Consider the following 24,354-nt stretch of genomic DNA (forward strand, 5'->3'; position numbering starts at 1 on the left):
ACCTTTTTCAAGTATTTGATTCCATTCCAATCCCAATTCCAATTCCCTTGTGTGAACCCAATCATTATGGTATAGACCCGTGTAACAGTGCCGTTAGGCACTGTTATCTCCTTTTTTTTTTTTTTTTTTTTTTTTTTTTTTTTTTTTTTTTTTTTTTTTTAAATTTCAGACCGCTTCGTTATAGGAGTATATGTTCATACTTTTATTACTATATGTTAATAACTGTACATTCATAACTCCATAACTGTACGTTCATAACTCTATAAATGTACATTCATAACTCCATAACTGTACATTCATAACTCCATAACTGTACATTCATAACTCCATAATTGTACATTCATAATTTTCGAAGCTCTATGTTCACAATTTTAGAGCTCTATGTTCATAATTTTATCACTACATGTCCATAATTGTAAGTTCATAATGTCAGAGCTCTTTGTTCATAATTCGATCAATAACTGTACATTCATAATTCTATAACTGTAGATTCATAACTCCATAACTGTAGATTCATAATTCCATAAATGTACATTCATAATCTTCGAAGTTCTATATTCACAATTTTAAAGCTCCATGGTCATAATTTTATCACTATATGTTCATAATTGTAAGTTCATAATGTTAGAGCTCTGTGTTAATAATTTCATAATTGCATAACTGTACATTCATAACGGCATAACTGTACATTCATAATCCAAAAAAAATAACGCCGTTAATGGCAAAACACGCGCGATTTTTTTTTTTATAACTAAATGACGCATTTTTTTTTGAAAAACGACGTCGTTTTGGGCATTGTGGACACGGATCCAGGGCATAATTTGCCATGAACCAAAGTCACTAAAAATGAATCCATTGATCACTACTTGTTAGCCCATTAACACTTATCTGTTTGCCCAATATGTTGAACCCAAACCTACTAGCCTGTCCATTAATCCATTGGGCCATGTGCTAAGCTATTATTGTCGGCCCAATAACACATATGTTGGGCCCGGTTCTTAGGGTTTTGAAGGAGCGTATATATACTTGGCATAGCCATTTTGCACGTATTTGTTTGCTGGAGAAACCCTGTCTGAGCAGAGCCGCGAGGAGTTCCCGAAGCTCTATTCTCCAGAAAAATGGTGATATGGATAACACTTAGCGTGTTCTTCTTTCAATTCTCGTTGGTCACGAATCGGCAATTTCTGATTTTGTATTTCTTCTGATTTTGCAGACTTTCAAGCGAAGGAACGGAGGCCGCAACAAGCACGGCCGTGGCCATGTCAACTTCATCCGCTGCTCCAACTGCGGCAAATGTTGCCCGAAGGTCCGTAAACCCCCCTCCCCTATTGAAAAAAAGTTGTTCCGTTGTCTGTACTTTTCGTATATGATTTCTGCGCATGCTAGCTTATGTATGGTTGTAGTGAGGTTCATTCGGATTGAAATTCATGCTTATCTATTAGATGTTAGATCAATTTTTATTCAGCTCAACCATTGATACTAGTCATCTGATTTGTAATGCTTCACATGATCTGTGGATTTGTTTATAACTAAGATATAGAGAATGAAAGTTGAGAGTATCATTATCTTGATCATGTTTGTCGTTGCATATTCTTGTTGATTGTGTTAATTAATTATAATTAATCCATTATTAGCTCATACATATGGCACATTAGATTTAAATAAGGCAAAATTGTTTTAAAATTTATAATATATTTTAAGTAATCTTTGCTTAACTTGTAAAAGCTTCTATCTATAATCTCAGTGCCATATTAAACAAGCCTAGGCAGTCATGTACATTATTGCAGTATAGTTTCAAATTCACGAGACAGGCTCTTTTTGATTAATCTTCCTTGTTTGTGAGGAGGCAATAAACATCATATCGTATTTTCTAACTAAAATTATTCCTTCAGGATAAGGCCATAAAGAGATTCCTTGTCAGGAATATTGTTGAACAGGCTGCTGTCAGGGATGTCCAGGAGGCTTGTGCCTTTGATTGTATGATTCTTCTGTAATATACCATACAATTGCACTCTATTGTTTTCAGTTTTTGATAAAAAGTTGACATTTGCTTTGCTATCTGATTAGCGTACACACTTCCCAAGCTGTATGTGAAAATGCAATACTGTGTGTCTTGTGCAATTCACTCCAAGGTGGTTAGGGTTCGTTCAGTAACTGATAGAAGGGTCCGTGAGCCTCCACAGCGTTTCAGGCGCCCAAGGGTATTTTTATTTTCTCTTTATTTTCACCTTTGAGCTTTTACATTTGAAATACGAATACTTCACCTAGTTTATCTGTCTTTTTAAATATTTAATCCATTTTCCTTTTGCATTCATGTTTAAAGCTGTTTATCTATTCTGCTTATGCATTGAACTTTTGCCATCATGTAATGATTGTGCTATACTGTCTGTAATTGTGTTCTCTTTTATATAGTAAGATTACATATTTTATTTAAACTTTTATATTGGATGAAACTAATGATATGTGTTGTTTTTGAGCTAGGCTTAAATTCTCTATCCACATGTGTTACATTAACTATCATTTCCTTCCTTTGAAAAACTTGGGTAAAAGGTTATGAGGAAAGCAAAATAGTGAAACACTACAGCTTAGCAAATGGCAGATATCCTTCTAAACCAATTCTTCTTCCACAATTGGTTCTTCCAAATCTTTGTGCATTTGTTTGTGTACATAGGTATTCATAATTTCATATATATTATTGGTGGGGAGTGGGGACTTGAGGTAGGGTTTTGCTTTCAGCCGTTTCAGCTGGGTGTGTTGGTGGGTATAGGGTATATGGTGAATGGGGTTAGTTATATGCAGTAGGGTATAGGTTACATGCAAGGAGGGTGGATTGTTGTGGAAGGGGATTAAGGGGTGGGATAAGGTATTCCAAAGTTGACATTTGAAAAACGTTGTTAAAAAAATATTTTCATAAAATGTTGATTGTACTTTTTAATCTGTTCAAGTTAGCACTGAAAATTCTATAATAAAATTTTGACTTTGCAGGATGATCAGCCAAAGCCAGGTCAAGCCCCACGACCCGCAGGACCACCAACTGCTGCCCGTACCTAGACGCCCCTTGTGTTATTTTGTTCTCACTAGACTGTTTCTTTTTACTCTCAAGGGGAAGCTATGGAGTTAATATATGTTGGTTTTGATGTTTGTCTGTTAAGGTTTTGGACTAAATGTCACATTGTTCCTCTATGTTGGTGACACAACAAAGATTACAGTTCTATGAATTTTGTCAATTTCCATAGTGGTTTCTTTCCATTTTGTTCAAGTGGTGCTTATTTTAAGGACTCATTTTCTATTCATATATATTTCTATAAAAAAATGTTTTCCAAATTCTTTTGTTAATCTTTAAAAGTGAAATTATTGGAAATCATGATTGATTGCGCTACTTGAATCATACCCTTATCCTTATTTTAAACTCGTCTATCTTTTAGATGATGAGGGAATCTGTAATTACTATCTAAGTTATATATTGCACAGAAAATGTGACTGTTTTTGTGTAATAGTCTGAACTCTTATTAAGTTATTATTATTATACTTTTGGGATGAGTTGATTACAGCTTCCCAGGATTAGAGTCCCTTCAGCCCGAAACTTCAGGGCTGTGTTTGGCTTGACTTGCAAATTGGCTAGAATGACAGGCAAATGCCATTAACCCGACAATGCTAGCATAGAGTCGTAACTTCACATGCAACCTAATTATTAGCAACTATTCGGGAAGTGATTGATGCTGACCCAATTTATCAACAAACAGTTTTAATCAAAGATTTAGTTCATTAGTCCGAGCATTAATCTAGTATATACGAACACCTTAAAATTAATACTTATTTTCAGTGAGAGTTCAATTTTATGCACTTGAACATTAAGAGTTTGGTCTCTTCATGGACTTAACATCACTTAAGATGGATTCATGGGACAAATGATTTAGTTTCATATGAAATCAAAAATTGGTGTCATTACAAAAAAAGATTTAATTTGGTTGTTATTATATGCCACTCAAATTTGCACTTTTCCAACGGTACAAACAACGCTTATCTTAAAAACCAAGAATTCATCCAACCTAATCATTAACCTGCTTCACTATAATATCAACTTTAATCTTACCTAAAAACTACCCCAAAATACCAAATATTGCACCTCACCATCATCATCTTTCATGTAAAAAAGTATCTTTTAACTTTCCCATGACAAACCCTTGCTTTCAATCCACGACAACCCAAACTCAAACGCTACTCATTAGCTTCAATTCTACTACAATTCCATTATCATGTCTTTTAGCGTTACGGTCAATTTAATTTTTGATGTAAATAATAGTGCATCACCTAGTAAACTATTAATGTAATTATAAGGTTGGCATCTTTGCATCAGATTTTTTCTTAAATAGGAGTCAAATTTTGTAAATATGACCTGACCTGAATCAGAATTAATTTTACATTTTGTGGGAATATTGGAGGCCATATGCAATAGAAAATTTTCATAATAATATTATACAATTGATATTAAATAAAAAAGTAACAGATTACAATGCATGGGACTAAATGTAGGTTGAAAATGAAAGGAGATTTTAGCTAGACTTACAAGTCGAGATGAGGCAGTTCAAACCATATTTGTTCAAACGCCTTGATAATGAGGTGGTGATATTCTTCTGGATTCAAAGAAAGATAACAAGCAAGAAGTTCTTCCAAATCCCTAGAACATTTCATCTCATTCTCCTCGATCATCTCCATCATTGATTCCTTGAAATCCTTCTGCGGATCAACCGACGCCTTCACCATCGCAACGCCGCCGCTCTCCGGCAACTCCATCTTCTCCGCCCGCGGCGAGCTTCTCCGGATCTTCCTGACCGCAATTCTCGGAGAACTACTACTACTGTTGCCTCGCAGCCTCACTCCGGTGACCTTGGAAACAGGCGGTTTTCTCGGTCTGAAATCAACGCTTTCCTCCAATCCGATCAGCTCCGGCAATGTAGAACTATCATCATCATCATCATCATCTTCATCGGAACTACTCGTATTGCCAGTCTGAGCAATTTGAATTTCAGAAGGTTTGTATACTGTTTTCCTCTTGGGTGGATCAGAGAAGGGGTTATAGGCGGTGGTGTGGTAGTAAGAGTGTGGAGGAGAAGAGAGGTGGTAGAAGGTGGTGGTGGCGGTGGAGGTGGGGGAGGAGGACGGCGGCGCGTGTTTCTTCTTGGGGTGAGAGTTTCTAGTTCTTGTAGTGTTCATATCTCTGAGCTTGTAGAACCAGGCGTTTGGGATCATATCTGATAATCTAAACCTGTGATTGCCCATTTCACAGATTCCTTGTGCTTTTCTCTCTATATCTGATACTGAAGTTGAAAGGGGAAATTTATAGTATGAAAAATGATGACTTTGCTGGAGTAAACCTTTTGTTATATGTTCTAATCAATAGGGTCACTCCACTCAAATTCAATAGTTTTGGTTAAGTTGAAAGAGACTCGAATATATTATATATCAACACTCTCATAAGTGTTATAAAACTCATTATATTTATTGACTATTTGTAAATGGGTTGGCTCATCCAGTCTGAACCGTTAAATTGCAAGATTATATAGGCCCTGTTTGGTAAAATGGCTGTTAGCTGTTAGCTGATTGTGTTAATTAGAGGGTATAAATAGTTGATAACATTAGTTGATTGTAGAAAAGTGTTTGGTAAATTAGCTGTTAGCTAATAGCTGTTTGGTATAATTTCTTTTCTCAAAAAGCTAATTGAAAAAGTTGCTAGGAGTAGCTTTTTTAATTTTAACCTTTTGGAGTTGCAAAAAACTAATTAACCAAACATTTATATTGATATTTTAACTAAATCAAACAATTTATAGTGATCAAATAAGCTAAAATTGGTCTATAGGCCAATTTTTTACCAAACAGGGCCATAGTAAATTCAATTTGGGTAAAAAATATGTCATGTTAAAGAGTTTTGAGTTACACTTTCACTTAAAGAAGAATTAAAGCTCCACAAAAGCTATCTGATCGAATCTAAATTAGGCACGGTTTCTCCCATTTAAGAGACTGTTGAATGTGTCTGTAATTATCCATCTATCATCTTATTACGGTCAGAGTGTAAGTTCCTTAGTGTGAGGAATTTCTCCTTACGCGGATAAGATATTGAATAAAAACTAATCATCCAATATTATCAGGTAAGAAGGTAAAATAAGGAAGAAATGTAGTATTGTTCACAAAATATATATAACATTTATTTATAATTGGAGAGATATAAAGTGACATGATGTAAAATTCTTTATTCAAAATAGAGGAGTAGGCTATAAGCCTAATGTGTAATGTGTAAAGCGACAAGTAATTTTTGTTCTACTCAAACGTAGACCTCGTACTGCTACACTACACAATTATGAACTACCATGACTATTCCAATCTTAGGCCATATTTTCCTTCCAATTATTCTTGCTATTCTTTATATATATATATATATATATATATATATATATATATATATATATACCTCATATGCGGCGGGGTCTTACGGTGCGGCGGTGCGGTCAAATTTCAGAATACACCAACAGTGTTAACAATATGCACCAACAGTGTAATAAAAACACATCCCAATGAAATGTAATAAAACATCACAAAATACACCACAGACTCAAAAAAACACACCATATAACTCACCACCCCCAATGGTGTATTTCCGAACAGTGTATGGTGTTTTTACTCACACCTAATGGTGTGTGTTTGGTGATGCAGGGCTCTGTTTACTCTATTTTGTGTGGTGTATTTCCTAACGTTGATGGTGCATATTTGGTGAACTATTGGTGTTGCCGCACCGTAAGAAATAACCGCACCGTAAGACACTGCCGCACCTGAACCCGCCTATATATATATATATATATATATATATATATATATATATATATATATATATATATATATATATATATAAATTATAAGTAACATTTTTATTCCATCAATTATACTTTGTATTCCTTAAACTAATCAAATACCCAAACACACCAACCAACTCTTCCCATTGTTAACGATACTGAAAGCAACATATATACCCAACAATCATTCTCCACCATCTCCCTTTCCTTCATCAACACTCTCTCATTCTCAATCCCTAAATGTTCCACAGATGAAGTTGAAGCCTCCAAGCCCCTCCTTTTATAAGAAGGCTTCAACTTCCTCAACATCCAAAACAGGAAAAAAAAAAAAAAAAAAACCGATAACACAATCTCACAATCAAGAATGAGCACAGAGGCTACAATAAGGGGGGAGGGTTTTGCTCGGGATGACACAGAAGACGCGTGCAGGAGGTTCGAGAACTACTTGGTCGAGATGATCCTGGAGGAAGGGAAAACGGGAGACTTGGTCGATGTAGAAGAGCTTCTTCGCTGCTGGAAGAGCCTCAAGTCTCCCGTTTTCATTGATCTCGTGTCGAGATTCTATGGCGAGCTATGCAAGGATCTGTTTCCCCGGGATTCTACACAACAGCAATAATACTTTTCGTTCCTACAAAGGATTTCAAATCTTCGAATCGATTTATAGTTTTTACAAACATTCTATGCACAGGTTGTAATGTGATAAACAAGGTAACAAAGGACAATGATGAGTAATGGGGAACACGAAATAACTACGAAATTTACTATGGAGTATTAGTTAAGATATATATATTTATTTACAATGGGAAAAGCAACATATTGCTCGTTACATGAAAGCGTTACCTTGAAGAAACAAGTTCCAACAACTACAATAAGATCAATGCATTTACCCGATCTATGCCAGCTTTCATATATTTCAAAACCGCAAAATTGCATATATTGGCAATAGGGCACTTACCGGTTTCGTCAAAGGATGTTTTTTCAGCACAAAAAGTCATGTTTTTGATAGATAAACCCGAGACTTGATAATGTTGTCACCAATTATGAATCCGGGCATGACCATGAATTCGACTTTGAGCCTTTCTTGCTCCTTGTTTGATGGAACGTTATCTTCGCTTATTTCCTCCACATACTCCATGTAAAGATTCGAGAACTCGCGCCCTCGCTCTACTCTAAATATGTCACAACTTGGTTGCACCGATGCAGCGGTGCCTTGAAGAATCCAAACAGATCGGGCCATTTTGACGAATGCTGCATAGAAAGGCGTTGGTGGATGAAATCCGTTGCTCACAAATGTGCGATGGTCGAGATTGCCAAAGAAGGCTAGTTCCATTGCGGGATGAACTATTGATAGATACTTTTCTCGGCAATATGTGGCGAAACTTGAGTTTGGATCTTCGATTAGGGCATCAATTGGGTCGTCATACTTCTTCGGAGTATCAAGACTTGACGATTGGAATGAGAATCTATGAAACATTCTCCGAGCAATATAGGCTTCGAATGCATATTTTTTATGGGACCTCTTGGAGTAAACAACCGAGCCTTGAATCGAGTTAGCTGCTTGGTCTAAATCCCAGCCCGAGACCTTCATCAAGGTGATTAATGGCTTGGCGAAGTCGTGTATAGCCTTCGACACCGCTCCTACAATTTCCTCCACGTACGAGAAACTCAAAACCTTAACATCCTCCTCTCTATTCCTAAGCTCCTCACCCAACTTCTTATTCCTCGACACTGAATCCCGAAGCTCCTGCTGCAAAGCAACCACCTTAGACTCCTTTTCTTTGACCCCGAACTTCAATTCATTCAAAAGCTTCTCTCGAACCCGGATTTCTTCTCCATGTAAAAGCGTCGAACAAGCAGAGGCAGATTTCGACCCCTTCATCTGCCTCCCTTTGTAAGCTTGCTTAATCCTGCACAGCGATTCGAGCTGAGACACAATAGCCTCATCTGCAGCCCGGATTTTATCGGGATCATAAGGCACGTGAGCCTGCTGGAGCTGAACATAAGCCAATTTCAACGCAGAAACCGCATCAAACACCTTCAAGATCTCCCCGTCACCGCTACTCTTCACTTCACCCCGAACCCCAACGGGCTCGGGATGAACTTTAACCGCATTCAATTCACCTTCCTCAGTTGCATCACTACCACTCTCCTCAGTTACCAAGGGACCATATGATAGACCATGGTAATTCAAGTTAGGGTTTTCAGAGCTAAACACCCCAATGGACCTATATCTACAAGCTTTGGCAAATTTGGAAACAATTTCTGAAATATTGTTGGACTGGGGCTTAGAGATCTTCACTGGACATTCCATTCCCTGATTCTGTAGATCCAAACCCATTTGAATATCTAAAACTAAGGATCTAGCCACTAACCCCACACCTAAACCACTGACTTTGATTCTGATATGCAGGCTAAAGAATTCAAAATAATATCAAACTTTGGGGTTTAATCTTGAAACCTGTTGGTTACTACATTGGGGAAAGAACAGCCATGATTCCCGCTGAGATAACCTTAAACAAATGACCTTACGTTGGGCTTCACCAAACCCCCCGAGGTTTAAGGGCTCAATGTCCGATTAACATCCTAACAGTGAAACACCCAGATTTAAAAATAATAAAACAACACAAAAAACTATTCCTTTACGGCTTTACCAACTCAAATGCTTAAACCCCAAATCCCCAATATTCAACAACCACAGCAGATCTAGGGTTCTACACCTTTTAAACACGAAACCAAAACAGAAAAGGCAAAGATTTGTGTACACTTAAAGGGTGGAAAAGCTTACTTCAGGGATGAAAAATGCTTGAAACTGAGCAAGAACACCCAAACCCACAGTGCAGAGCAAAGGAGATTGAGCTAAAGCTCTGAACTTTGAAGCAAAAAAGGATCAAATAAAGAAGTCCCAATCAGAAAAGTCCAGGAGAATAGAAAGGGAATGGGCTGTTTCAGGATTTCTTCAGGTTTGGGTATCCGGGCCTGTCACATTACCGTTCTCGAGCTTTCTGTTCAGCTACGGCTAAACAGAGAGTTAATCAAGGGAGGAGATAACGATCACAAGAAGAACAGCACCCCAAAAAAAAAAGTTAAAAATTACACCAAAAATTTGAAAAAAAAAAATGGAAGAAATAAAATTGAGGGAATCTTTTTTAGGAGGGTGTACTGCCTACTATTCTGACACAGAGCAAGAGAGGGAGGACAGAGGAGACACAGATTTTGAATTATTTATAAAAGATCCCTATAAATTTCAAAAATACAAATTCTTCCCATATGATTTCCCAGCATCATTGATTTCACCCAAAAAATTCTATATCAACTATTATTTCTGACCCAGGGTGTAAATGAGGCGGTGTGAATCTTAAATCTTAACAAAAGATCTCTTGCAAAGTTGTGTGAATGCAACAACCTTAAAACTAATCAAAAAATATTTTAATTCATTATTCTTTGAAGTCCTACCAAACATGACTAGTCTCAATATGTGAATCTTAGTATATCTTGAATTGAAAAAATTTATGGTCAGACAACAAATAAATTATTCTTTAATTTTTAAATTTATCATTAAGGGGATTAGAACATGTATTACACTTTTCATTGCGTGTGTGTTTTTTTTTTTGGGTAAAATTATGCGTTTAGAAAACAACTATTCCATCTGTCTTATTTACCTCATTACCTGTTTATTATTTATTGATCAAATTAACTCTATTTTCATCACTATTTTTTTTTTTAAATGTAAATTTAATTTTTTATGCTTAATACTACTCCGTAATACTTTTAATATAATTACTAATATTACATTTAACGATATAAATATTATAAATTAATTTATAACTAACTTGAGTAAATTTTTATTAATCAAATCGAATACATAAAATGGGATAGAATCTCTAAGTGGAAAGGATAAAATTATTTTTGGGGCAAATGTATAAATTTCAAAAGTTAGCAATGGAGATTCGAGTACCTTCTCTGTCAGTGGGGCCCCACCGAGATAATTCTTGGATGCGCTGCAGAATGCAAAATTTTAATCTTGGGAGTTTGGACTGTATTGTTCCTACCTAAACTCATATCATATTTTATTAATTTTCGAAATCCCCGCAATAACCAAGAATATTCATGCTACTCTATTAATTAAAAACAATTTAAGAATATTTTTAAAAAAAGAAAACAATTTAAGAATAAGATATATATATTTTTTAAAATCCGATGGAACTTCAAACTTTCAAAAAATAATAATTTAAAAATTATCCTCTTTATTACATAGAGAAAAATTAGGAGTAACATACAAAATTAAATGTAGAGTAACACTATTCTCAAAGTGTAGAGCAACACTTTTCCAATTATTTTTTTTTTACTTTTTAAATCAAAATAATTTTTTTTATTCTAAAAAAAAAAACAAAATAATTTTTTCAGCGTTGTCACTTTTTGATATTTAACTATTGTTAAATTTATGTTTTATATAGTTTAATTTTTAATTAATTTATATTCAACATTAGTCTTGTTATATTTTATTTTTATTTTTCTTATTGAATAAACTGCTCACTCATATGCAATGACACGTAAACCACATAAGAAATATAAATTGCACTAAAAAAAAATTAGTGTGATGTGCTCATCCCAGAAATCACACAATAAAAATAAAGAGTACTAACATACTATGAATAACTTGTTTAAAGGATTCAACTCAAATAGTATTAATCAAAATCAAAGTTATAAAATTTTAATATAAAAATTATATTTAATTTACTCAGTAAACCCTTTTTTATTTTTTTTAGTAGTACAAAAGCTGCAAAAGAAAACTACTTCCCTGAAAAGCAAAGTGCATTTTGAATTTCCAAAAATTGGCACGGGAACTAAAAGTTTGCAATTTTCTGCCATTGTTGTCGCTGCTCTTCAACCCCATCCAATCCAAAGTGAACAAATAAAGAGAAAAAGTAGTAAAAGTTTTTTTTTTTTTAAATAATTATAACAATAAAGTTCCTTTTTCTATTTGGGCATTAGAGCTTTTTGAAGCACCAATTGTGATTAAAAATGCTACACCGTCCCTCCCAAAAAGATTTTGTGACATGGATAATACTCACTTGTTACAATACATTTTAGCGGGTCTATCATTCAAATAGTAAATCCAATCTTTTATAAAAGATTTGTCAAGTTATGTATGCAACACTGAAAACGTAAGACTAGGATTATCCCTCAATTTTTCATAAAGCATCATCCTCTATAATTTTTGCTAAGTTTTTAACGAATTTATAGCTGAAGTGAAGAAAAAAAAAAAAAAAAAAGTAAGGAAGAAAGATGTGACAGCCTAATGCAAAGAGTGGTTTTGGCCTCTGACATGGGCCCCACCAAAATTGAAAAGCAGATGTACTGTCCTCGCATGAGTTGTAATATAAAAAAGTTCATTCCCAAAATGATTCTCCGACTATGGTCTTTTCTCAAATTGGTTCCTTGACTTTTAATTGCACCCAAAGTGATCCTTCGACTATTGAATTTTAAACCAAAATGGTCATCCGTTAGTTTTGGTGTTAAGTGGGTGTTAAAATGAGGAGTAAACTGGTAAGTTAGGATTTTCACTATAGTCAAAGGACTACTTTGGTGCAATTAAAAGTCAAAGGATCAATTTGAGAAAAAGTCATAGTTCAAACATAATTTTTTTTTTCTTTGAATGTTGCTGGCCCTATTACAGTTCATATACTTTCTCAACCTACTGAAACACAAAAAACCAATAACGCCTCCACTGAGGCTCGAACTCATATTCTTCCAAATGGAAGTCCAACCCGGATACCATTAGACCACATAGTCCTAGCAGTTCAAACATAATTTGTACTCATTTTGATTAAAAAATGGTTGATCTTGTACTTATTTTCATTTTCTAAATAAACAATCATTTTACTTTAATTGTTAGCTATAAATTTTTTTTAAAAAATAATTTAGAATAATAATTTTGATTATTTGTCAGTACTTATATATAGTTGTACAAACTAACATTAACTTTGGATTAACTCTTTATTATTCATAAATGTTTGACATGATGTATTTTTGGATTTTGATTTTCTATAATCATAAATAGGCATACATATTGTTGGTTTTAGGATTTTTGGGCCCAGGATGGTCCAACACAACCGTGGACCCTGTGGTAGGTGGATTCACCTTTTCAAACAAAGCTATGAATTCTTTTAAGGAAAATGGCTATCAATCTTAGTATTTTTCTTGTATAACTCTTGAGCAATCTCAACTTGGCTGCCTCCTTTACATTTTCCAAGGGCCCCTTTTATAGTTAAGTGCCCTTGCTAATTTAAATGCATACATTGAAGTGTCATAATGAGGCTTATTAAACCTAGGGACCGTTGGGCGGCCGTTACTGGGTCTCCCAACGGCTTGTTTGACCAAGCATTGAAGGGACTGTTAAATGACAACGGCTATTTTGCTGGGCCGACCTCTGCTCATGCCGACCTCCCGGACTCGGCTAAATCTATCTCTGGGCTTTCCTTCCCTTTTGTTGGGGCCTGATCTTTCATGGGCCCAATCTTCATCCCTTCTTATCTTCTTTCTTCTTCGAGCCCTAGGCCCATTGGGACCGCACCTCATCACATATAATGACAAAACTTATACTATTGTGAAAAATTACAACCAAATGGACAACACACATAAACCATTGCTTTAAAAAAAATTAAAAAATAAAAAGACAACAGTTAAATACAAACGGATAAGAAAGATTAAAAAAAAATCATTGTCTATTACAAAAATACAATATTAGTTTATAGGGGCATACAAAAAATGTTGGTCAGTGGAGGCGAATTTTTTTTTAAAAAAAAAAAAACTTCAAAACGCGATAAAAGAATATTTATAATAAAATATGAAATGGTTGGAATAAATTGTATATCATCGCTATTAATATTATATTCATAAATATTTTTTAATTTAATTAGATCAACTCTAAGTATTTTATATTAATTTAAATACGATAATACACAATTGAAACTTTTAGATTATATTACTAGATAGTTCATAAAATGAAATTTTCTTTTAAAATATTTACTAGATAGTTCAAATTGGTCATTTGACTTTTAATTGCACCCAAAATAGTCGTTTGACTATAGTGAAAATCCAAAATTACCAGTTTTACCCCTCATTTTAACGCTCACTTAACACCAAAACTAACGGAGGATCATTTTGACTTAAATTTCAATAGTCGGAGGACCACATTGGATGCAATTAAAAGTCAAAGAACCAATTTGATAAAAGACCGTAGTCGGAAGAACATTTTGAGAATTAACTCCAATATAAAACCTAGTCGGACACGTTACCGTAGCTTGCCTTCTTTTTTTTTTTTTTTTTTTCTTGGTCTAGCAAACATCTTTTTTTCCCTCTTTTTCCTTACTCTCTTTCCCTCCTCTCTCTCATAATTGGCACCTAAAAAACCATACACAAAACTATTGCTATTGAGGATGCACTTTGATGGTTTTAGGGTTTTCAGGCCCAAGGAGGTCCAACACAACCTTTGGCTGGAGGGCGCACCTTTCAGTAAAAATGTATGCCTCTCTCGGAGATAATGCTAATACTCGGAATCTTTTTGGTATTCTCCCCTCCCTGGGTGTTCAGTTGTCCCCATTTACAAGAATGGAGGAGCCTTTATATAGCGACTCCTCCTCTACCGACTTGAAGGCCCTTAATGGCCAACTTCAAGACTAATTAAAATATGGAGCCGTTGGATGCCATTACTCGGTTGACCAACAGCTCTTCCAGGTTTGTAACAGCCTGACCGGGTCCTGCTTTCAATGCCCTAACGGCTCCCTTTTAAACAAGCCTCTTCAATGCTCTCAACGGCTCCTTGAACCGAGTCTTCTCCTGGGCTTGGGCATTGGTCGACTCCTCGTCTTAGCCTGAGCTCCCACTGGGCTCCTCTTTAGCAGTTCTGATCCGGGCCCCGTGCTTGGGCTTGGGCCGACTCCAGGACTCAGCCCAATTGCTCTTCGGGCTCCTCATACGCTGGCCCACCTCTCCTGTCTTGAACCATTTCCTTTGGGCCCCTATCTCTTGGGCCGGGGTCCTTACCCCATCAACTAGTCCCTCACTTTTTCATACCCGGTACGCTAGCCTGGGTTTGGAAAAGTAGCAACTGTCCATATCCTTCAATCACTGTATCCACGCCTTGAATAGCCTTCGGTAACGTCCAGATCCTCAGCCATTCTCTCCGGATCTCGCGGGGCCGTTTGGATTCTTCTGTCTAAACTTGGCACCTATAAATGGCATCCTCCCTTCTCTCTTACCTTCACAAGTCCATCATGGGTCGTTCTCCTCTGAAAGGAAAACGGATTGACTTCGGGTCTCCTTGGCGTCCGCTGCCCTCCAAGCGGACTCGGCCTGAACGGGAACACAAAAAGAAGACTCCTCGCCCAGCCCCTCAGAGGTCTCCTGCCGGCGCTACGTCTTCAGCTTCTCAGCCGCCGACTCCTACTCGACGCGAGGTCGCTCCGCCTTCACGCCATCCGCCTACTCCCACAACTGCCCGAGTGACTTCTCAAGATGGATCCTTTGTTGAGGTGGCGGTTCCAGAGCAACTTACTTTCAGAATGACCTTCTCAATTCCGCTGGACGACCTGGACGGGCCGGTTACGGGCCTGATGAATGATGAGGATTACGCCCGCTACCTGGAGGTGTATCCGGATGATGAGGAGCCAATTGCGCCACCACTCATGCCAGCTTTCTGGGACTCGTTCTGTCCATCCCCGCCTGGACCATCGGGTGGGTTCTTTGGGGGCGACTCCTCCTCGCCTGGCGAGTGATCGTATGTATCGGAGTCGGCCATAGTTCGGAGGAATTTCTTTTAGGAGCATTTTCATATTCCTTATTGTAATAAGCTCCTTGCCATTTGTATCCTCCTTTTTACAATAATAATAATAAGAAATGTTATTTTCGCCTTGCCTTATGTTTTGTTGTGTTCTATTGCGTATTCATCCGGACGACTGGTCAAGGAGTCGGTCACGTCATCAGAATCTTTTCAGTCTGACACCTGCAAGATTCCCCGTATCTTGGGCGAATCCAATCTTCTCTGCGTTGGCGTGCGAATCTCGCTCTTCCCGAGCGAATCTGATGGAACTAATCTCTGACAGAGATTCGCGTCATCCGTCTAATCCGGCTCAGTTATGTCAGTTATAATCTCCTCCGCGATTATCGCCTAGATATTTGCCTCCGCTGGGCTATATAAAGGCCCCTCATAGTTGATGCAAATCGCAACACTCTCTACTTTGCGAAGGTACGGCGCTATGAGTTACAGGGATGGTGATCGCCGCTGGTCCATTCGTAACAAGGAGCATGCTCGTCTGGAGCAGTTGAGGCAGAAGAGGTTGGCTAACGGAGGTCGTTTGGTGGGCGACTCGGCTTCAGACCCCATTGTGGTGCCTCCAGACATGCTGGACCTGATGTGTAGGGAGCCTATCGACGTGGAGATGGAGCCTGTGGTGGAGGATCCAGAACCGATGGTGGAAGAGAAGTGGGAGGCTCCTCCCATCTTTGGTGTTGCCATGTCGCCGAGCGCCTTGGAGAGTCCCTTGCAAATGATCGATGACGGGAAGCCCGCCGTGTATCTGGACGAAATGCCTGAGCCTGAGCCGAGTCCTCTGCCTTTCCGCTCTCAGTATCTCCTGGAAGGCTCTCCGACTGCTCGCCCGTCGACAGAGAAAGAAGCCAAGCCTTGACCCGTTTTTCTCTTGAAATTTGCATCGGCCGAGTTCTGGGCCTTGTAATCTTCGTACTAATTAAATAAACTGTGTGTTTTTCTGTCCGACCCCACATTTTCTTATTATTTTGTCGCCCGACCTCGGGTCCATGGGACTGACTCCTAGTCTCGCTATGGCGAGACCCTCCTGGTGAGGGAGTCGCTGGGTCTGATTGCCGACCTGGCGACCGGAGTCTCTTCGTGAACTCGGCCGATGTCATTCGATGAGCCGGGTTCTACTGGGTCGTTCTAGAAGCTTCCAGCTCGTATCTCGTGGGCTCAGAGGTCATGGCCCACTACGGGCTTCCGGCTTAGCAGGCCGGGTCACTGACGTTCGACCCTAGCCTAGGGCAGACGCGCCGTCTGTGGGCTAACCCTAGGCCTGAACCGTCGCCCCGCCTTTTGAGGCATTAAATGCGGCGTCCCTTCACATCCCGTCACCTCCACTTCCTCCAACGAGAAGGTGGCACGTGGCCGTCCTTTGAAATTCCTCCCCTTTAAATAACCATTTCGTCTCTCTTTCCATTCTCTTCTCCAGTCTTTCCTTTCAACTTCAACTTTGAGCTTCTCCGGCCACTCTGTACTTCCTCCGATCTCTCTCCTGACTTAGGTAATGTCTTCTTCCTCACATTCTTATTCTTCCCGTCGTTACTCGGTTGATAACCCGGAGGCGACCTCTCCCTCTTCTTCTTCTCCTTCTTCGTCTTCTTCTTCTCCTCCCCGTCATATGGAACTCCCGGCGGACGTTCCATCGACGTCCTCTCTTCGTCGTATGGAACTTCCGGCGGACGTTCCATCGACGTCTTCTCTTCCTCCGACCCCCTCTTCTTCGGGGCGATTACTCCGCTGAGCCCCGCTCCTTTAACGACGGTGGCGGCTCTGCCGGGTGGCATCGGACGGCCGCGGGGCAAGTTCGATTCCATCGTCCGCCCTTCCGAGCCACCGTCCGTCGTTAATGCGGTGGACCTGGAAATGGCCCAATACCTTCTTGGGCCTTCAGCCGTAGTCCTCGCCCCGGAGGGCCGGCAAATTTACGACCCCCCCGAGGGTTGTGTCGGCATTCACCTGCACTCGGTTGCCTTTGGCTTCCGAGTTCCTCCGTGTCCTTTCCTTTCCCTTTTTTACCGCCATTATAACTTAGTTCCGGGCCAATTAGTGCTCAATTCTCACCGACTCCTCACCTGCTTCGTCAACCTCTGCCACTGGTGGTTGTGCGAGCCGGACCTAAACCTGTTCCGGTATCTTTTCACCGTGAACAAGGTCGGCTCGCACTCGCCGGGCTTTGTTCAAGTTGCCGCTCGCCCGGGGCGACAGCTTTTCGAGGGGCTGTCCGATTCCATTAAGGATTGGAAACTCCTCTACTACTTCGTCCGCCTTGCTTTCTCTTTCTTCACCTTTCCGACCTTGTGGCCGGCTGCTCTATTCAAGCCTTGCTATCGGCGTGCCGTCCCTTCCGATGATGCGGTCCTGGGCGGCGAGTTCTTGAAGGGCTTTGGGCCGTACTCCGTCAAGTACTAGTCCCGAGTCCGGGCCATGGCTAAGCGTGGCTTGCTGCCGGAGGGTGCGGCCACCGTAGGTAGTCTTCGTTACCCCTCGTTCCTCTTCTTTTCTTATCTTGTCACATTTCGACTCGGAACACTTATGACTTTCCTCCCTTTCGCAGGTCCGTACGACTCCGACTCCTCCAACTCCGACGAAGCGGCTGAACCGACTCCAGAGATGGCGGATAAAGCCGAAAAGATGAGGCGTCGGCTGACCCAGCGCACTTCTGGCACTGCTGCCGCCTCTTCCTCCCAACCGTCTCCTGCCCCCAGGTCGACTCCCCCACTACCTCGCAATGTGGTGGATTTGACTCCGTCGCCCGTTGTGTCGCCCACTCGCCAGCCGCCTCCTCCTCAGACAGATAGTCCAAGCTCTAAGCGCCCGGCCGGTCAAACTGATGAGCCGGCTCCGAAAAGAATCCGGCTGTGCCATGAAGTAGAGGAGGATGCCCAGATCTGGATGGGCGCCTCCTCCGTCCGCAAGTGGTGTGCTAACGTCCTCCTGCCTAAGGACGTGTCGGCGACTCACGCTCTGGGGGGATGAGTACATTATCGAGGCCTCGTTGCGCGAGTCGTACCGCGTAAGTGTTCCCGACTTAATTCCTTTCGTTCGTTCTTTTGTCTTATTATCTAACTCGCTACTGTCTCGCAGAACCTCACCTTCCAGATGGAGATGAGCAAGCGGTTGCAGAATTACAGGACCGAGATGCGGTCTATGACCCTCAAGCTGCGCCAGACGGAGGAGGCCTTTCTGGAAGAGCAGGCGAAGCAACTCAAGGTGGTGGAAGTGCATAATTCCGAGATGCTGAGGGTCACCCGTCAGTGGGAGGAGGAGCGGGACAAGGTGGCGACGATTGCTGCGACCTCTGTTGAGGAGTACAAGAAGTCGGCCGCCTTCGAGGCGGAGGTGAAGGCGGCGATAGAGGCTCGCCAAAAAGAAATTGCTAAGGAGTGGCTGTCAACGCCGGATGGTGACGAGTTCCTCCTGGACTTGGGCGAGCGTGACTATCGCCTTGGCTTTCGCGAGGCGCAGATAGAAATCCATTCTGCCTTGCTGGTTCGCGACTCCTCTTTCACTCCCGAGGGCTGGGGCCTCAAGCCCGTGATAGATGCTCTTCCGGCGACTGAAGGACCGTCGGCAACTGTGGACCCGGCAGCTCTTCCGGCAGCCTCTGATCCGGCGACTCTTCCTTTAGCAACACCTTCTGAGCTCGCCGAGTCCTCTCTTCAGGCTGAGGACCCTTCTTCTGTTCCCCTGACTGGACCAACGGCAGGGGCTCAAGTCGAAGGGATTGATGTTGACACCCCCTCCCCAGTAGTTTAGGGCTATTCTTTTGGGATAGTCCCTTTTGTAAAGGCTGGCCTCCTTCTCGGGCCTTTTTTAACTTTAATAAAATTCCCGTTTTCTCTTCCTTTTCGTATTATCTTGAGCTCGACGCTTTTTCTTTAACCTTGTTTCTTTAACTGCTCACCGAGTCCCTCAGCCGAGGCGACTCTTCATGGCTTTTTTCACGGAAACGACTAAGGGTCTGGGCCCTTGTTTCCCAACTCTTTCTCGACGAGTCCCTCAGTCGAGGCGACTCCTTAGGCTTTTTCTTTCTCAGAAACGATTTAGGGTCAGTGCCCCGTTGTTTCTTTATATACTCGCCGAGTCCCTCAGTCGAGGCGACTCCTCTTGGCTTTTTCACTGAAACGACTAAGGGTCTGGGCCCTTGTTTCCTAACTCTTTCTCGCCGAGTCCCTCAGTCGAGGCGACTCCTTAGGCTTTTTCTTTCTCAGAAACGATTTAGGGTCAGTGCCCCGTTGTTTCTTTATATACTCGCCGAGTCCCTCAGTCGAGGCGACTCCTCTTGGCTTTTTCACGGAAACGACTAAGGGTCTGGGCCCTTGTTTCCTAACTCTTTCTCGCCGAATCCCTCAGTCGAGGCGACTCCTTAGGCTTTTTCTTTCTTAGAAACGATTTAGGGTCAGTGCCCCATTGTTTCTTTATATACTCGCCGAGTCCCTCAGTCGAGGCGACTCCTCTTGGCTTTTTCACGGAAACGACTAAGGGTCTGGGCCCTTGTTTCCTAACTCTTTCTCGCCGAGTCCCTCAGTCGAGGCGACTCCTTAGGCTTTTTCTTTCTCAGAAACGATTTAGGGTCAGTGCCCCGTTGTTTCTTTATATACTCGCCGAGTACCTCAGTCGAGGCGACTCCTCTTGGCTTTTTCATGGAAACGACTAAGGGTCTGGGCCCTTGTTTCCTAACTCTTTCTCGCCGAGTCCCTCAGTCGAGGCGACTCCTTAGGCTTTTTCTTTCTCAGAAATGATTTAGGGTCAGTGCCCCGTTGTTTCTTTATATACTCGCCGAGTACCTCAGTCGAGGCGACTCCTCTTGGCTTTTTCACGGAAACGACTAAGGGTCTGGGCCCTTGTTTCCTAACTCTTTCTCGCCGAGTCCATGGAGTGATTAACTGTAACTTGTACTTTTATTCAAGTCTTTCAGGACCCTTGGGCCCATACATGTTTTGTCCCTTTCTATTGGTAGAACTTCTTCAGGTGGATAACGTTCCAAATCCGGTCCACGGGCTTGCCCTCCATGGTTTCCAATTTGTAGGTTCCAGCTTGGACAACCGCGGTGATGCGGTATGGTCCCTCCCACTTAACCGCAAGCTTGCCCCCTTCGGTGGGTTGACTGGCCTGTCGATCCCGTAGTACGAGGTCGCCGACCTGGAAGGATCGCGGACGAATCCTTCGATCGCGATATCTTTTTACCGCCTGTTGGTATTCAATCATTCGCGCACTCGCGACTTCCCTCTTTTCTTCTAAGAAATTTTTCTCAATTCGAAGACTCTCTTCGTTCTCCGTGTCTGAATAGGTACGGACCCGGTGAGTGGGCTCGACCACCTCAATTGGGACCTTGGCCTCAAAGCCGTACGCGAGGGAGAACGGACTCTCTCCCGTTGCTCGTCGTTGGGTAGTGCGATAAGCCCATAGGACTCAGTCAAGCTCATCCGCCCAATTCCCTCGAATATCTTCCAATTTCTTCCGAATCCCATCCACCAGCGTTCGGTTCACGTTCTCGACTTGTCCGTTGGCCTGCGGGTATGCTACCGACACTTTAGTGTGGCGGATATCATGCCGGCGGCAGAAGTCAGCGAATGCCTGACAATCGAACTGTCGCCCGTTGTCGCTGACAATGTGCTCGGGCAGGCCGAAGCGGCAAATCACCCTTTTCCACAAAAAGTGTCGGCATTGGTACTCGGTTATGGTAGCCAGTGGTTCCGCCTCAACCCACTTGGTGAAGTAGTCGATAGCTACGACACAGAACTTTAAGCCTCCGGGGGCGACTGGTAATGGGCCCAGCAAATCAATCCCCCACTTGGCAAATGGGATAGCGGTGGTGACCGGCGTGTAAAAAGTAGCTGGCCGAGTGTCTTTCTTGGCGAATGCCTGACAAACGCTGCACTTGGATATCCATTCAATACAGTCTCGCATCATGGTTGGCCAATAATATCCTTGGACAACCAACTTCCGAGCAAGCGTGTGGGCGCCTTGGTGCGCGGCACAAATGCCTCTATGGGCTTCGTCCATTATTTTCTCGGCCTCGGGCCTTAGCAAACATTTTAACAAAGGTCATCCGAATGATCGTTTATATAGTTGCCCATCAATGATTTGGAAAGAGGGGGCCTTTCGTCGAACCCTTGCGGCGACTCCCGGGTCTAGCGGTAACTCGCCTTTTTCTATGAATCGCCGGATGTCCTCTATCCAGAACATCTCGGGGTTTTTCTCTCGGTTCCATTCTTCGCCGGTCACTTGCTGGATCCTTAACGGTGTTTCTTCAACGCTTGGTCGACTTAGCTCCTCCCTCTGACAGATTTTTGCCAAGTGGTCCGGTACTCCCTCCAAGGCAATCTTGGATAATATGTCCGCCTCTATGTTATTCGTCCGGGATATATACTCTATTTCGTAGGCTTCGAACTCTTTTAACATCTCGACTGCGCGCTCTCTATATAAAGTCATCCGGGCATTCTTGGCCTCGCTCGTGCCTGAGATCTGCCCGACTACTAACCTAGAGTCAGTCTTGACTCGTAACCTCTCGACCCCTAGGGCCCTGGCGAGTCGGAGGCCGTTTAACACAGCTTCGTACTCGGCCTCGATGTTGGAGGCTTGGAACAGGTAGCTCAGGGCATAATACAGTCGGAATCCTTCGGGAGTGATAAGCACAACACCACCTCCACGGTGCTGTCGACTTGATGCTCCGTCCGCATGCATTTCCCACCACTCGCCTAAGCAGTTCTCCGTGGCGTGTTCCTTTTCTTCCTCGCTCGCCGTGCATTCGACCAAGAAGTCGGCTAAGGCTTGCCCTTTTATGAAGGCCGGGGCTGGTACTCAATCCCATACTGGGTTAGTTCTACGGCCCATTTTACCAGGCGGCCGGACGACGATGGGTTTCGCAAAACGCTTCCGAGTGGTTGGTCCGTCAGTACTCGGACGGTGTGGGCTTGGAAGTAGGGTGCCAACTTGCGCACGGTGATCACCAACGCGTATACGATCTTTTCCAAGGCGGTATACCTTGACTCGGCAGCCTTCAGAGACCGGCTCATGTAATAAACCGGGTGCTGGACTCGCTTTTCCTCTCGGACCAACACCGAACTCACCGCTTTGCAGGAGGCGGCTAAGTACAGAAATAAGGGCTCGCCCGCCTGGGGGGTAGACAATACCGGGGGCGTCGAGAGGTATTGTTTCAATTCTTCAAACGACTGCTGGCACTCCGGGGTCCAAGCGAATCCTTCCTTCTTCTTCATGGCTTCGAAGAAAGGCACGGTCTTATCTGCCGCCTTGCTTAGGAAGCGGCTAAGGGAGGCCAATCGGCCGGTCAGCCGTTGCAGGTCTTTTATAGTGCTGGGAGGCTGCATGTCGACGATGGCCTGTACTTTCTCAGGGTTAGGCTCGATACCTCGCTTGGTGACCATGTAGCCCAGGAACTTTCCACCTTGCACGGCGAACGCGCATTTCTTAGGGTTCAGCCGGAGGTTGTACCTTATCATCACTTTGAAGCAGTCGGCCAAATCTTCTGCGTGTTTGCTCTCCTCTCGGCTCTTGACGAGCGTGTCGTCGACGTACGCGGCCATCGATTTTCCCAGCAGGTGCTGAAACAATCAGGCCACCATTCGGGTATATGTGGCTCTGGCGTTCTTGAGCCCGAAGGGCATGACTCGGTAACAATAAACTCCGTCCGGTGTCAAAAACGCGATCTTTTCTTCGTCCGCCGAGTGCATGAATATCTGATGGTACCCTCTAAAGGCGTCCATAAAGCTCAACAGTGCCGACCCCGCCGTCTCGTCGACCAGTTGATCGATCCGAGGTAAGGGAAACGGGTCTTTTGGGCAGGCCTTATTAAGGTCGGTGTAGTCCACGCACATCCGCCACGCCGGGGGCTTGGGTACAAGGACCACATTCGCCAACCACTCTGGGTACTTAACTTCGCGGACGTGTCCGGCTGCTAGTAGCGTGCTCACTTCCTTCTTCACAAATTCTCTTCGGTCGTTGGCCAGGTATCGCTTCTTCTGCACAACCGGTCGATGCCCGGGATCCACGGCGAGTCTGTGCGATATGATCGATCGGTCGACGCCCGGCATGTCCTCCGGGCACCAGGCGAAGACCATCCGGTGTTCCCGGGGCACCTTTATAATTTCTTCCTTTACTTCCTCGGGGAGGCCGACTCCAATTCGGACCCGTCGGTCCGGCTGTGTGGAGTCGATCTCGACTTCTTCCAACTCGACGGCAGGCTCTAGACGTAGTATTATCGTTTTTTTTTGGGGCCTCTCGGTGATCTCATGGACCTGTATCTCGCGTTTTCCCATCCCCCTGGCATGCCTGTAGATAGCAGTCGCGGGCAACATTACGGTCACAGCGCACCGTGCCTATTCCGTTTGGCGTGCGGAATTTTAAACAAAGATGCTCGATCGAAATCAGAGCTCCTAGATCCTCGAGACCCGGTCGGCCGAGTATAGCGTTATGCGAATAGGCCAGGTTCACCACAATGAACTTCATGCTGAGTTTCTGTACATCTGGGTAACTGCCGACCTCAACTGGAAGTGTGATCGATCCTTCCGCCTCCACCGAGTCCCCTGTGAAACCGGCGAGGGGAGTTTTGACAGGACTCAGCTGTTCTCGAGTCATTCCCATTTTGATGAAAGTTTCTAGGTATAGCACATTGACGCTGCTTCCGGTGTCTACCAGGATTCGTCGAACGACAACGCCATTGATGTCCAT

At 42.7% G+C, this 24,354-nt stretch overlaps 4 protein-coding genes across 4 annotated transcripts; 1 reads left to right on the forward strand and 3 right to left on the reverse strand.

Moving 5' to 3' along the window:
* Positions 1–1,031: 1,031 nt before the first annotated feature.
* Positions 1,032–3,259, forward strand: LOC109162876 (40S ribosomal protein S26-1-like). The gene is made up of 5 exons (XM_019311598.1): positions 1,032–1,121; positions 1,214–1,306; positions 1,893–1,977; positions 2,068–2,201; positions 2,986–3,259. The coding sequence occupies exons 1-5, from the start codon at positions 1,119–1,121 to the stop codon at positions 3,049–3,051; spliced, it is 381 nt and encodes a 126-aa protein (XP_019167143.1). The 5' UTR covers positions 1,032–1,118; the 3' UTR covers positions 3,052–3,259.
* A 1,275-nt stretch (positions 3,260–4,534) lies between these two features.
* On the reverse strand, positions 4,535–5,377 carry LOC109162868 (transcription repressor OFP1-like). The gene has a single exon (XM_019311588.1). It carries the CDS (start codon positions 5,278–5,280, stop codon positions 4,564–4,566), a length of 717 nt encoding a protein of 238 aa, XP_019167133.1. The 5' UTR covers positions 5,281–5,377; the 3' UTR covers positions 4,535–4,563.
* A 2,459-nt stretch (positions 5,378–7,836) lies between these two features.
* On the reverse strand, positions 7,837–9,183 carry LOC109158908. The gene has a single exon (XM_019306821.1). It carries the CDS (start codon positions 9,181–9,183, stop codon positions 7,837–7,839), a length of 1,347 nt encoding a protein of 448 aa, XP_019162366.1.
* Positions 9,184–23,913: 14,730 nt separating this feature from the next.
* On the reverse strand, positions 23,914–24,354 carry LOC109158916. The gene has a single exon (XM_019306831.1). The coding sequence runs from the start codon at positions 24,352–24,354 to the stop codon at positions 23,914–23,916; it is 441 nt and encodes a 146-aa protein (XP_019162376.1).

The sequence above is a fragment of the Ipomoea nil genome, unplaced genomic scaffold (assembly GCF_001879475.1).
Source record: "Ipomoea nil cultivar Tokyo-kokei standard unplaced genomic scaffold, Asagao_1.1 scaffold0302, whole genome shotgun sequence".
Taxonomy (NCBI): domain Eukaryota; kingdom Viridiplantae; phylum Streptophyta; class Magnoliopsida; order Solanales; family Convolvulaceae; genus Ipomoea; species Ipomoea nil.